Below are 14,636 nucleotides of genomic sequence, written 5' to 3'. Positions count from 1 at the left end.
CCATATCATCTCCCCCATATTGCCATATCATCTCCATCATCATATCACTATATCATCTCCATCATATCTCCATATTATCTCCATCATCATATCACCATATCATCCCCATCACCATATCACCATATCATCTCCATAATATCTTCCTCATCACATCACAGTATCATCTCCATCATCATATCACTATATCATCTCCATCATATCACCATATTATCTCCATCATCATATCACCATATCATCCCCATCACCATATCACCATATCATCTCCATAATATCTTCCTCATCACATCACAGTATCATCTCCATCATCATATCACTATATCATCTCCATCATATCTCCATATTATCTCCATCATCATATCACCATATCATCCCCATCACCATATCACCATATCATCTCCATAATATCTTCCTCATCACATCAAAGTATCATCTCCATCATCATATCACTATATCATCTCCATCATATCACCAAATCATCTCCATCATCACCTCACCATATCATCTCCATCTCCATCACCATATCATCTCCATCATATCATCATCATCTCCATCACCATCTCACCATATCTTTTCCATCATCATCTCACCATATCATCTTCATCATCATCTCACCATATCATCTCCATAATATCATCATCATCTCACTATATCATCTCCATCATCATCTCACCATATCATCTCCATCATATCATCATCATCATCTCACCATATCATCTCCATCATCATCTCACCATATCATCTCCATCATCATCTCCATCATATTATCATCATCTCACCATATCATCTCCATCATCATCCCGCCATATGATCTCCATCATATAATCATCATATCACCATATCATCTCCATCATCATCTCACCATATAATTTCCATCATCATCACCTCACCATATCATCTCACCATATCATCTCCATCATATAATCATCATATCATCTCTATCATCATCTCACCATATCATTTCCATCATCATCTCACCATACCATCTCCATCATACCATCATCATATCACCATAGATATCATCATCATCATAGCATCTCTATCATACTACCATCATATCACCATTTCATCTCCATCATACCATCATTGTATCATCAGATCATCTCCATCATCATAACACCATATGACCTCTATCATATCATCATCATCATATCACCATATCATCACATCCTAGCACCATCATCCTCATCTTCATGCATAGGACCTCTTTTGGCCTTTGCTCGGCTCTTCTGTCCTCCTCCCTGGATGTCTATCACAGGGCTGACATTCTTGTATGCGATTTCCTTGATTCCACATGGTGACTCCAGGGTGATATCTGTAAATAAGAATAAGCCATTCAAAATTTTTAGACCTTTTTTAACAGTGTAATGTCCCATTCTCCAGAGAAATACAATGCCTTGAAAAAGTATTCATACCCCTTGAAATTTTCCACATTATGTCATGTTACAACCAAAAACGGAAATTTATTAAATTGGGATTTTATGTGGTAGACCAACACAAAGTAGCACATAATTGTGAAGTGAAAGGAAAATGATAAATGGTTTGCTATTTTTTTTCTAGTTGTTTATATTTTTCTAACCATTAGTTTGAAAAATATAATATTTTAACTTTTTTCATTTTCATTTATTTTGTTAGTTGTTTTTTTTTTTTGCTTTTAAAAAAAGGCAAAATTGCAAATGTCAGTTAATTTCTTTGCATTAAAAAGAACAAAGAAAAAGAATAACAGTTAATACTTAATTAATTCATGTATATTTTTTTATCTACAGTAAACATTATTTTTTTAAACTAACGCTGATCAAAGTACAAAAAAGTGCCTTTTTTTTGTCATGTTAGGTTTTCTTTTGTCTTTTTATTTCTTATTAACTTTCTTAAGCTTCGTATCAGAATCATTTTGATGTAATTTTAAAAAGGACAAACAATAGAATAAAATGTATATTTTTTATCTACGTACAGTAACACTTTTTTTTTTTTTACAACTAATGCTGTTCAAAGTAGAAAGTTTTGGTGCATTTTTTGTTATGTTTTGTGTATATAGATTTAATAAAAAATAAAAATATATTTTTTTTTGTGTCACACAGGTTAGGCAGGATAGGTAAGAGTATGTTTGATTCTTTCCATGTTAACGTATAAGGAAAGACAAAACCTTATTTTGTTGTTTTTGCTCCCTCAGACCATATTGTGAAATATTGTGTGATTTAGGTTCTTGTGGTTGTTTGTGTGTCTTTGTGGATGTCTCTGGTAGATAAATAGATTGTCGGGCTTCCTCTTTTCTATGGAGTGTGAAGGCCAGGGACAAAGCTCTGCCTGTGTGTCCTTGTAGGTTCTGCATTTCCTGCTCATCAGACATTTCCAGAAACAGAACAAAGACGATGGTCATAAACCGATTGACTCAGAAGTCATTGTGTTGGATGACCCTTTCTACAGAAACAAAGATCTTCAGGGTGGAATAGCACCAACCGCTTATTGGTCACATTGATATACAGTCAGCAATCAATTGGATAAAATAATACAATGTTGCTGCTGAAACCTTGAAATACGTCTTTCCAGATACAAGTCCTCTTTTGTTAAAATTGTAACACACATTATCCTCCCTACTGGGAATCTTCATAAAACAGTCCAGAATAGACTGATTGGTCCTGGGTCTGACCACCAGAGGGTGGGCCATAGACCATCTTGTCTTTGGAGAGTCTGGGGGCTCCTTCTTACAAGAGGGCACTTGGTTGCCATCTAATGTGGACAACTTCAAGGATTGTAGGCCAAAACACTTTCACCTTTTTCTTTTTATTCCTCTTTTTTATAATTTTTTTTATCACATATCAGTAGACTACAGGTGCTCTTGAAAAAAAAGAAATCCAATTTTATACTAAATCTTCCTGATTTAATTTATTGCTTGGCCGTGGTACCTCTTACTGTGTTGACATAACTTAGAAAATGGTTTAAAGTGGTTGTAAACCCCCTTCTACACAATCTCATAGGGAGACATGCACAGCACAGGCATTTTATGGGATTTTGTAGTGCCAGCACAGATTCTTAAGAGTGACATATGCAGATGGCAGAGGAATGAGAGATCAGACAGGAATCATTGGATTGAGGTTTGTACACACAATGAAAAATATTCTTTGTTCATTTTTCATTTCAGAGGTTTACAACCACTTTACCTAAACTCCAAATTCTTCCACAGCCTAACCTCCAAAGCCTTTCACAGCCTAACTTCTAAAGTCTTCCACAGACTAACCTTCAAAGCCTTCCACAGCCTAACTTTCAAATTCTTCCACAGCCTAACCTCCAAATTCTTCCACAGCCTAACCTCCAAAGCCTTTCACAGCCTAACTTCTAAAGTCTTCCACAGACTAACCTCCAAAGCCTTCCACAGTCTAACTTCCAAAGTCTTCTACAGCCCAACCACCAAGTACTTCCACTGTCTAACCTCCAAAGTCTTCCACAGTCTAACTTCCAAAGTCTTCCACAGTCTAACTTCCAAAGTCTTCCACAGCCCAACCTCCAAATAATTCCACTGCCTAACCTACAAAGTCTTCCACAGCCTAACCTCCAATGTTTTCCACATCCTGACCTCCAAAGACTTCCACATCCTAAACTCCAAAGTCTTCCACAGCCCAACCTCTAAAGTCTTCCACAGCTTAACCTCTAAAATCCTCCACAGCCTAACCTCCAAAGTCTTCCACAGCCCGGCGTCTAAAGTCTTCCACAGCTTAACCTCTAAAGCCTTCCACAGCCTGCCTTCCAAAATTTCCTGCAAACTAACCTTCAGAATATTCCAAAACCCCCAAGCTTTCTACAACCTAATCTCCAAAGTCATTCGTGACCTAACCTTTAAAATCTTACACAAATCGTACACAACCTAAATGTTTTCCACAATGTACCCTCCCTATATTGGCCAAATAAAAGATGGAACAGGGCATCCTGGTGTGGAAGGTTAGGTGTTAGGAGTACAGGGGTGTAAGGTGTGTCTGTATCCACCTATATTGTATAAAAACAAAAATGTGTCTGCGCTAAATGGAAAATAATAATAATGAAAACTAATAATATTACAAATATATATAAACATACAATAATAAGTGCTAAGTGCAAAAAGTGAACATACATATAAATCAACGTGCTACAATAAACTACTGATATATCAGAGATGACTGATGGTGCATACATCCAAGGTGCAAGGTGCTATATTGAACACACAAACTAAGTGCCTAATCAGAAGAAAAACAATAGCGTTCCTCATATGAGTCTTTGAGGTTCAACCAGTGTAAATCCAAAATTGCATAAAGTGCCCAAAATAGTGTCCATAATCAGTGAAGCTCATCCATCACGTTCTTCAAAAGTGTAGCACCATAAAACATGCCTTAGTGCCCTCCAGTGATCCCCATAAGCATATGCGCTCACCTTCCAGCGTGTGACACAGTGTTTAAACTCTGTCAAAATGTGCTTTGGAGCCACTCCTGTGCTCAAATGGAATCAGCTGTAAGGTCTCCAATGCTCCCAATTATGATTTTATGCAAGAGAAAAGAAACTCCATAGCGCAATATAGTTTAACAATAAAGAATATTTATTAAAATGTATATAAAACTCACCCCTTGCTGGGGTACTCACATGCTACAGGTGCGTCAGTGCACCCTTCTATGTAAGCATAGACCAGCCGATCGTAACGGTATGCTGTTGGGGAGAAGCTTTAGGAAGAACAGCATTCCTCTGTATTGGAAATGATGAAGGTTTGGGGTATATAGAAAAGGAGATACTAAGACTCCTGTATTAATGACACCCTGCCTTCCACACGAGATCCCCCTCCCCTGACCTTGTTTCCAACTACAGAGTGGAGGACAGAGTGAGCAGTCTCTCTCCATCTATAGCATATAAATATTGTGTGTTCAGAAAGAATGTTGTGTTTAAGTTGTACCTAAGTGGAGCAGGTTGTCTTAATCCAGCATTATTTTCACCCCTAAGGTTAGACTTTACAGCAGTGGGGATAGACTATAAGAATGGAGAAGGAGAAAAAACTGAATGTTCATAACAAAAAAAACTGACTTATTGCTTGAAACCAACTTGGGGAAGATGTATAATTATAATAATAATGTAAGCCATGAAAAGCATAAATCAGCACTGTATTGTATACTATAGGACATTCATCAGCTTCTCTCGCTTCTACAAAGCTCTGCATACTGGGAAGACCTAAGGACCTCAAGAAAAAACGGGGGGCGTGGCCTGGAGAGCGATGGGGTAGGACGTGTGCAGTGAGAGCTCCGCTTGCCCATACTCCTGCAACACAATTCTGCTGCAATCCTGGCGATCCTAACCTAACTTTTGTGCTCAACAAGCCTGTTCTGTTCCCTGCCTGGCCATCTGAGTTTTCCAGACTCTTGGAGCGCCATCCGCGGCCGTGATCGCCAGATCTCCCCATCCGGGGATGGCCTGTAGGAAAGACCGCGGCTTTGGCCTAGTCCGTGGAGCGGCGGCCATCTTGCTGCACCCGGTGGCGGCTCCTGCGCCTTTTCTGGCCACATCTTACTCCCCAGAGACTCCTGATTACCTGCCCTGGCCACCGGACTACCTGTGGGCACTGCCAAAGTATTTTTCTACCTGGTGGCGGCTGGCTGGAGGGGCTGAGGCCTCGGCCTCGTGCCTGGAGCGGCAGCCATCTTGTTACACCCAGCGGCAGGTCCTACACATCTTATTGCCACATCTTGCTCCCCAGAGACTCCTGGTTACCTGCCCTGGCCATCGGACTACCTGTAGGCACTGCCACAATATTTATACACCCTGTAGCGGCTGGTTGGAAGGTCTGAGGCCCTGACCTGGTCCCTGAAGCAGCGGCCATCTTGATACACCCAGGGTCACCTCCGCCCCTGACAACTCACTTGTGGAAGATTCTTAAAAGCAGCATTAGCAGCAGGTCTTTAAGCCGACGGATTTCTTCACATGCACCGCCGATCATCCCGGCCAGCCAGAGGAAGGGGTAAGAAGTTGAAATTTCCCCCCGAACCGGAGGAGACAGAGGCGGCCTGTGCAGACCACGTGGGGCCTGGGAGGCACGCTAGTGGCAACATGGCGTCCCAAACAGAGCAGCCAGAGCAGTCCCCCTCTACACAGCCAGGTCTGGCTGATGTCTTGGCTGCTATAGGAAATTGCCAAGCCTCCCTTACTACCCTTACCTCCAAGATAGACGCTGTGCAATTAGATGTTGGTCTAATAAGGCTGGACATGGATAAAATAAGGGGCAGGCTCTCTGATGCCGAACAGCGTCTGGGGCAGGTGGAGGACACTGTAGAGTCTCATGGAGCAGACTTACGGGCCCTGAAAACCAAAATTAGAGCACTGGAATTTAAATCCGAAGATGCGGAAAACCGTAATAGGAGGAACAACCTCCGTATTGTAGGTCTGGCGGAAGGAGCTGAGGGGAAATGTCAGACGGAGTTTATTGAAGGCCTACTATGTTCCCTCCTACCAGGGGCTCAATTTTCACCTTTCTATGTGGTGGAGCGAGCTCACCGGATCCCTCCCAAGCCGGGGCCCCCTGGGGCACCGCCACGCACCTTCATCCTAAAGTTTCTGAACTTCCGTGACAGGGATGAAGTGCTTCGGGCTGCTAGAGTGCAGGGAGAAATACGCCATCAAAATAACAAGCTACTTATCTTCCCTGACTATTCTGTTGAGACTCAAAAGCTCAGACGCTCCTTTGACCAGGTGAAGGCTGCAGACGCTCCTTTGACCAGGTGAAGGCTGCCATGCGTCTTAAGGGCATTCGATACAGTGTTCTGTTTCCAGCACGGTTGAGGGTTCAAGACGGGGAAACTACCAGATTTTTACCTCCCCCAGGGATGCTAACGCATGGCTGGAATCATTGCCCCCCAACCGTTAAATGCTGCAACATGCTCTTCTGTACCTCTGCTCTGAATATTGGCCGCTGATTGTTTAAATCTCAGCAGGGGAATTAATCTTGCACCCGTTGTGCCTTTTGCAATTCTTGTCGGTATATAGTTTAAGTGTTGTGCCCCTGGCTATGCCAGGTGATATCTACTCTCAGGCTTGCCACTGTTTGAGTCTACTGTGGGATAACCTTTTTTGTCTTTTATAAGATGTTCCTGAGATGCTGAGACTTTTAGAGATGAAGAGTGCCTATGTTATACTGACCTACTGCAGCAATGACTCGTTTGGTTCTCTTGGAAGCTCAGAGTTCAGTGTTGATCTTAATTCCTGAAGGATGGTAACTGGCGGACTCTAGTGACAGTTACACGTACTGCAGGATCACTTTTTCTTCTTCTCTCACTTGCAAGGGATATACACCTCTTATTATGACTGCCTAGTCTGAAATTCCAATATAGGAGACAATCAATTGCTATTTGCATTCGAAGGAGAAAAGCACCTTGCCAGATTGACCGCCTAGAGTGTGGTATATCCTGTCCTTCTGAGCTACAGGATGATCTTCCTCATTTATCCTAAACAGAGAACATATTTTTATTTTTTCTATTCTTCATGTGGTGCTAGTTCTCTCCACACATCTACTTACCCACAGTAACCTGAAATGAGACGGTCCGAAATAACCTTTGTTGGTTGGAACGCTATTTTTCTCCTACTTCCTAATGGCGGCGGAGGCTCTCGTCACCTTACGTGGACAATCCTCTCCACTAAGGGTTTACACCCACTGGTTCACGCTCCCTGAACTTGGGGTTTTCTTTTTCTTTTTTGATGTTTGGGGAACAAGGCATTCCTAGGTTGGGGTGGGGGATGCGGGGTGGGGGGCGGGGCTTAATGCTGGGTTTGTTTTTGTTAACACTATTTTGTTGTTTCAGGTGCTTTAGATATGATGCATGTTTGAACAGAACCATTTACACAGTGCTATGTAGAATATTATATGTGTGGCTGGACTGGGATGCTGCCTGTCTGGTATGTTACATAACTGCATATCCAATATACCCCATACTTCATGGCTGAGTTAAAGGTAATTTCATGGAACGTTCGGTGGCTTAATACTGCTGTTAAGCGTTCCCTGGTGTTTCGCTTCCTCCGCTCCCACAACCCGCAGATCTGTATTCTCCAGGAGACACATCTGCTGCAAAACAAAACGGTATGCCTTAGGAAAGCCTGGGTGGGCCTTAATTATCATTCCACCTTTTCCACCTATGCCCGAGGGGTTAGCATCCTGGTCCACAAGACATTACCATTTACGCTGCTTGAGGTAAAAACAGATAAAGAAGGGAGATTTGTTGTTATACATGCTACTATATTTGATAAAAATGTGGTACTAGTTGGGCTTTATGTTCCTCCGCCAGGTTCTGGCAGGTTCCTTCATGACATCATGCAAATAGCGGTGCAATTTGATGCCGCATTGGTATACCTCATGGGGGACTTTAACATGGTTCCACTGGTTGAACTTGACCGGCTACAATCCTCGGCTCGGGACACTCCGGACCTCAGGCAGTGGGCAGAAACTTTTGCCCTCACTGACGTTTGGAGGCACCTGTACCCGACATTGAAGGTCTTCACCTGCCATTCAGCCTCACACAAAACGCTGTCCAAAATTGATCTTGTCTATGCTTCGGGCCCTGCACTACAATATGTACACGGCCTGTCTGTGCTTCCCAGGGGAATTTCTGATCACGCACCATTGTGTTTGACACTGACGCTGTCTGTTCCACCAGGAACTCGTTTGTGGCGCTTATCCAGATTTTGGGCTAATGATGAGAGACTGTTGGAACCCCTAACGGCCTCTATCTGCAATTTCTGGACAGACAATGCTGAATCAGCTGCCCCTGCTGTTGTATGGGACTCATTTAAAGCTTGGATACGAGGGGAGTATGGTCATAGTATCACCTGGCTCAAGCGTGACTCTACTCGATTCATAGATGAGCTGGAGGCACTGGCAGGCCGGTTGGAGGCTGAATATTTTTCTGCTCCTGGGGAGGACCGGTACAGGGCGTGGAAAAAGGCTCTGCGTGACTTATCCACCACTAGGATGGCCCAGACGGGCAAGGCTTTGTTATACTCCGCTCAACACGTGTTTGAGCATGGTGGTAAAAATGGGAAGCTTCTCGCGTGGCTGGCTAAGGGAAACATACCTTCAACCCCCATAGGCTCCATTAGAGACAATACTGACCAGATCCTTACTGCCCCTGCTAATATTAATGACCGTTTTCGAGAATACTTTCAGGAGGTTTACTCCTCTAGAGATGTTGCATTGGAATTATCCATGTCCTCTTTTTTTGACTCCCTGTCTATTCCTGTTCTGTCTGAGGAGGCAAGGGAGGGGCTGGAGGCTGACATCACACTTGAGGAGATACAGGTTGCCATGGGACATCTCAAGGGAGGGAAGGCCCCGGGTGCAGATGGGTTACCATCTGAATTTTACTCTAATTTTTCTGAACTACTGGCCCCTAAGTTGACTTCACTGCTTTCTAAATTTGCAAATCTGCCAGCCCTACCTGACTCAATGAATGAGGCGATTATTGTACTGGTTCCTAAACCAGGAAAAGACCCTCTTGACTGCGCATCGTACAGGCCCATCTCGTTGCTTAATGTCGATGCCAAGATCTTTGCTAAGGTCTTGGTCACCCGACTATCTCATGTAATAGAAGACCTAGTGGGTATAGACCAAACGGGATTTATGCCAGGCAAGGGCACAGATATAAATATTAGGCGCCTATTCCTTAACCTAGCAACATCGAATGACAACATGGGGTCCAGGGTTATTGCCTCTCTAGATGCCGAGAAGGCTTTCGACTCCGTTGAGTGGAAATTTTTATGGGAAACTTTGCGTAGATTTGGATTCGGCCCCAAATTTATTCACGGAGTACGATTGCTGTATCGATCCCCCCGGGCGCGGGTTCGCACGAATAATTGGGTCTCAGACTCCTTCGATCTGTTTCGCGGTACGAGGCAGGGATGCCCGCTCTCCCGCAGCCTGTTCGCCCTGGCGCTGGAGCCTCTGGCAATTGCCATTAGGAGTGCACCGGACGTTCTGGGCCTACAGGTGGGTATGATGGAAGAGCGCCTCTCCCTCTATGCTGACGACGCATTATTGTACCTAAATGATGCCGGGCCCTCTCTTCAAGCTGCCTTGCGTATCTTTGACAATTTTGGTGGACTCTGGTCGGGGAGAAACCCTAGGTTGGCACGTACTACGTTATGTTTACCTGCAGATTTGGGTGGACTTGCCCTCCCAAATTTCCAGATTTATTTTTGGGCAGCCATGTTGGTGACGGTGCACTGGTGGTTCCAGGGTTCTAGATCCAATGTGGCAACCTGTCTCGAGGCGAATATTCTGGGTTCCCTGACGGACCTTCGGAATTTTCCCTATAGAGGACCCAAGGCATATTGTGAGGTCCCTGGGCCTACTAGAGCAACTTGGAGAGTATGGGAGGCGGCTAGGCGCAGATACTCGAGACCTGGCCAATTGTCTCCAGCTCATCCCCTATGGGGGAACCCACGACTTAAACACTTCCGTATGATACCGGACCCACAGGTGTGGGCCAGATATGGTGTAACCATGTTGGAACACGTAATGTCTGGGGGACAACTGCTCTCCTTACATGAGCTTACGGCTAAATTCGTACTGCCCCGTTGGATGGGGTTCCGATACCTACAGCTGAGACATGCAGCCAGGGCTCAATTCCCTACAGAACAACTAGGAGAAAGAGATTCCCCCAAAGAAGGCAATTACCCAAACACCATCTGCAAAAAACAATAAGTTTATTAAACTACAAAACACCATATATTTTATACAAAAGACGGGCAGATTAGGGAATACACCATAGACCAAATTAAAACAGATAACGTTATCGTTAAAAACAACGGAGCCGCGGCCAAACATACCCCATACACACACCAATCACCCCAGCAGATTCCTACTAAATTGGGTATTATCGTGTAGACTGTATCCTGAATCAATCCAGGTATAGATAGGGTGGTATGAGGGCAAGGTGAAAGAGGAAACCAGCGGTGATTGGCTGGTGAAACGCGTCAGCACGTGACGTCAGCACGTCACCTCGGAGCCGCGAACATATGGTGTTTGAATATCTGACCGGGAACCCACAGCTGACGGCCGGCTTGTACTACCTCTATTGATGGCGCTGACATAGTGGGACATTTCCAATTGAGGGCTGATGCCGTTCGGACTGACATTTGCAGCTATTCTTTGTGGGTAGAGCTTTCGATCTCAAGAGCTACTGAACCATCAACCTGGTGAGAGAAGTATTACTCCAGTTTATACTTACAATATAGCCTGAGCTGCTCCCCCTGTTGTTTTCTATGAACTTAGCTGCTTCGTTTGTATGTCCTGGATCTAATGCCTTTTCAAGCAATACTGCCGGTCATTGCTGCTGCCATACACATGATATGGGTCGCGCTCCCGGACTGCCTTTAATTTCATTGATGTGCTGATTAGCTCGCAAGCTATATTCATTTATTCATTCACCTTGCCCTCATACCACCCTATCTATACCTGGATTGATTCAGGATACAGTCTACACGATAATACCCAATTTAGTAGGAATCTGCTGGGGTGATTGGTGTGTGTATGGGGTATGTTTGGCCGCGGCTCCGTTGTTTTTAACGATAACGTTATCTGTTTTAATTTGGTCTATGGTGTATTCCCTAATCTGCCCGTCTTTTGTATAAAATATATGGTGTTTTGTAGTTTAATAAACTTATTGTTTTTTGCAGATGGTGTTTGGGTAATTGCCTTCTTTGGGGGAATCTCTTTCTCCTAGTTGTTCTGTATGGTTTATATGGCAACCCAAACTGCATCCAATTGTGGATGAATATCTGATCTCATTATCTACAATCTATTCATTGGTGGTTGATCCAGGCAAAACCCTTTTCTATTTTAGGGCTCAATTCCCGCAAACTCCCCTGCTACAGACGGACCCCATCGAAGATCTCCTATCTCCTGGAGACTTGACTAAACCCCTATCCTCTCTATATAATGCGTTGCTGGGAAGAGATTCCCCTAAGATTAATGAATTATGGGAAAGATGGCGGGCTGATATCCCGTCGCTGGATAGGGAGGGATGGGAGGACTGTCTAGAGTATGGCCAGAAATTAGTGATAGCATCCAAGGACAAACTGATTCAAGTTAAATTTATACACAGGGTCTACTATACCCCGCAGAGACTCCATCGCATATTTCCTGAGAGAGACCCCATGTGTCCTAAATGCAAAGTCCATATAGGCACATTTATACATATGTTCTGGGAGTGCCCAGTGGTTGCACTATTTTGGACTAAGATTGTAGGTGAAATTAACTCCAGATTGCAGACCTCTATCCCGCTCTTGCCGGCCATGGCGTTGCTGGGGATACATGATGATGAGCAGAGGCCATATCATCTTAAATTACTGATTTCCTTTCTTCTTTTCTATGCCAAAAAAGAAATACTTATGAAATGGATAGATTCTTCCCCTCCATCCTTTTCAGCCTGGGAGGCACAGATTGAGGCAGTAATTCCCATGTATAAAATGACATATATAAACCGTGGCTGTCCGTGGAAATTTGAAAAAGTTTGGGCTCTGTGGATGGCCTCGTAAAGAAAAATTCAATTCCTTACGATCATTTGACCCAATTGGGGAAGGTTTTTTTGGAGGGTGGAGGGTGGACGGTACTTGTTGAGAATGGTACTATTAACCTATGTATTGCTTGCGGGTTTTGCATATTATTTTCCCTATCCTCAATTATGTAATCCACGTATGTAATGTATTGTACTCTGTTGAATGGTATTCTGTAACTCTGATTATTTATTACAACAATAAAGCACCACTGTTTTTTTGTTAAAAAAAAAAAAGGACCTCAAGAAAATGTCCTATATGACCCTCCACAGAGAAGACAGCCATTCATTTCTACCAGCGTGAGGCCCCATCGGTCCTGACATCTCCATGAGGCCCCATCCATCCTGACATCTCAGTGAGGCCCCATCCATCCTGACATCTCCATGAGACTCCTTCCATCCTCACATCTCCGTAAGACCCCTTCCATCCTCACATCTCCGTGACACCCCTTCCATCCTCACATCTCCCTGGACTGTGCTCAGCCGGGATGGTGGGATGGAATGATGCTTCCTGTACATTATTGGTCTACCGGCCACTGACTTTAGGTGTAGGGTGAACCTTGTACTTCTAAGGAGACATCCATACACATGCACATACACATGTGCCATAACTGATGACCCTGGACAAGAACGATGGACCCCCTGTCTCACTAATATCTATCTCATAGATGAGCCCTTTGTTGATACACAATATGTAAAGCCTTAACTACAACCATAGCAAACCATGTGACTTCAATGGAACCCAGAACTGACTGGTTGCACAATGATTGGTAATGGGATCAGTAACATTTGGCAAGTATATTTGGATGAAATAAATGTGTAGGAAGTTTGAGAATCTCTGGTGGATTCCTATGAAGGCAATTAATATTAGACATTCTAGGGGAATTGCCATTGAGATGGAGATGAAAGAAACAGGGGGGTCCCTGAAGGGTTTAGAAAAAGTCCCATCACACATTTTACAGCCCTAAAATACCAATTGTTTTCCTAGAGAGGATACTAAACATTTAATTCATCCATATGCTAATACTACCTAAATAGCTCACTATGCAGCTCAACTTTTCTAAAAAAAAATCAGGTCTAAGTGTACCTGGGATAAAACCAATTCACCGGTGGGTCAATTCTCCTTACATTGGCACTCAATGGGAAGAATGCTACCCTTGTGGACAGCTAAGAAAATAAGAAGTGTTGTGCTGCTGCTGGCAATGGCAAGTGACAATGGCCCCGGGACAATCTAGAAACCAGCAAGTGGGAGGTCAATGAGCCACAGGAAACCCTAGAAACCTTAGGGTTCCATGGAACGCTGGTTGAGAATGGCTGATATAGCTGAACATCTATGGGCCCCATAGGAGCCTCCCAGTCTACCATGGTTATATGTAGACCTTTGTACAGGATCAGTGTTGGTCATAATTATCAAGCACTGTAGGGGTTAATGATAATAGCCTGGTTTGCCATTGCTATATGTAGACCCTTGCACAGACTGACATGTCAGTCATAATTATTCAGCAATGTAGAGGTTAATAATAAGGATAAAGCCAAGGGTGAGAAGATCCAAAAAAGATCCTTCACCCACATCAACCAATCACACCCCTCCTTCCATCAGATGAAATCCCTTCCGAACAACAAAGGATTATGTTCTAGGGAATATTCTTCCATCGAATGATCACACAACAAATATGGATGAGGATCGGTTCATCTGGATTAAACAGAACCAACCAACATCATCATAAATCATACTTACCGCCATGTCTGAATTCCTTCAGCTGGATGGTACTGAACTTCAGGTCGTAGGTGGTGGCGTCGGCCATATCCTGATCCCCAGACAGAGACGAGGGATGAGGAGGAAGAAGACTCACACCAGAATGAATATTATTATATGATATTACTCAAGATTTATGTAGATACAAATTATGAGGAAACAAAACAGCAGAAATCCCCTTCCAACAACAAAGAAATTATTTATCTGGTAAATACAAAACATTAAAAGACAAGAACTTCAGTGTAGACACCCTGACCTTGTCCTTCTTAAAGTGGACCTGTCATCAGATATATTTACTGGTCACTGGTCTTTGTTTAGCCACCACCCAGGGTCACAGA

At 43.6% G+C, this 14,636-nt stretch overlaps 1 protein-coding gene across 1 annotated transcript in view; it reads right to left on the bottom strand.

The window, feature by feature from the left end:
* Positions 1–14,404, bottom strand: part of LOC141123564 (uncharacterized) — a 62,668-nt gene extending 48,264 nt beyond the window's left edge. The window contains exons 1-2 of the mRNA XM_073612063.1: positions 14,281–14,404; positions 1,202–1,312 (exon numbers count right to left, since the gene is read on the bottom strand). Of these exons, the coding sequence (XP_073468164.1) occupies positions 1,202–1,312; positions 14,281–14,347 (178 nt within the window). The 5' untranslated portion in view covers positions 14,348–14,404. The remainder of the gene's footprint in view (positions 1–1,201; positions 1,313–14,280) is intronic.
* Between the last annotated feature and the right edge of the window lie 232 nt (positions 14,405–14,636).

The sequence above is a fragment of the Aquarana catesbeiana genome, linkage group LG01 (genome assembly GCF_042186555.1).
Source record: "Aquarana catesbeiana isolate 2022-GZ linkage group LG01, ASM4218655v1, whole genome shotgun sequence".
NCBI classification, from domain to species: Eukaryota; Metazoa; Chordata; class Amphibia; order Anura; family Ranidae; genus Aquarana; species Aquarana catesbeiana.
The sequence above is the reverse complement of the archived record's forward strand: the minus strand, read 5'-3'. Positions and strand labels throughout refer to the sequence as shown.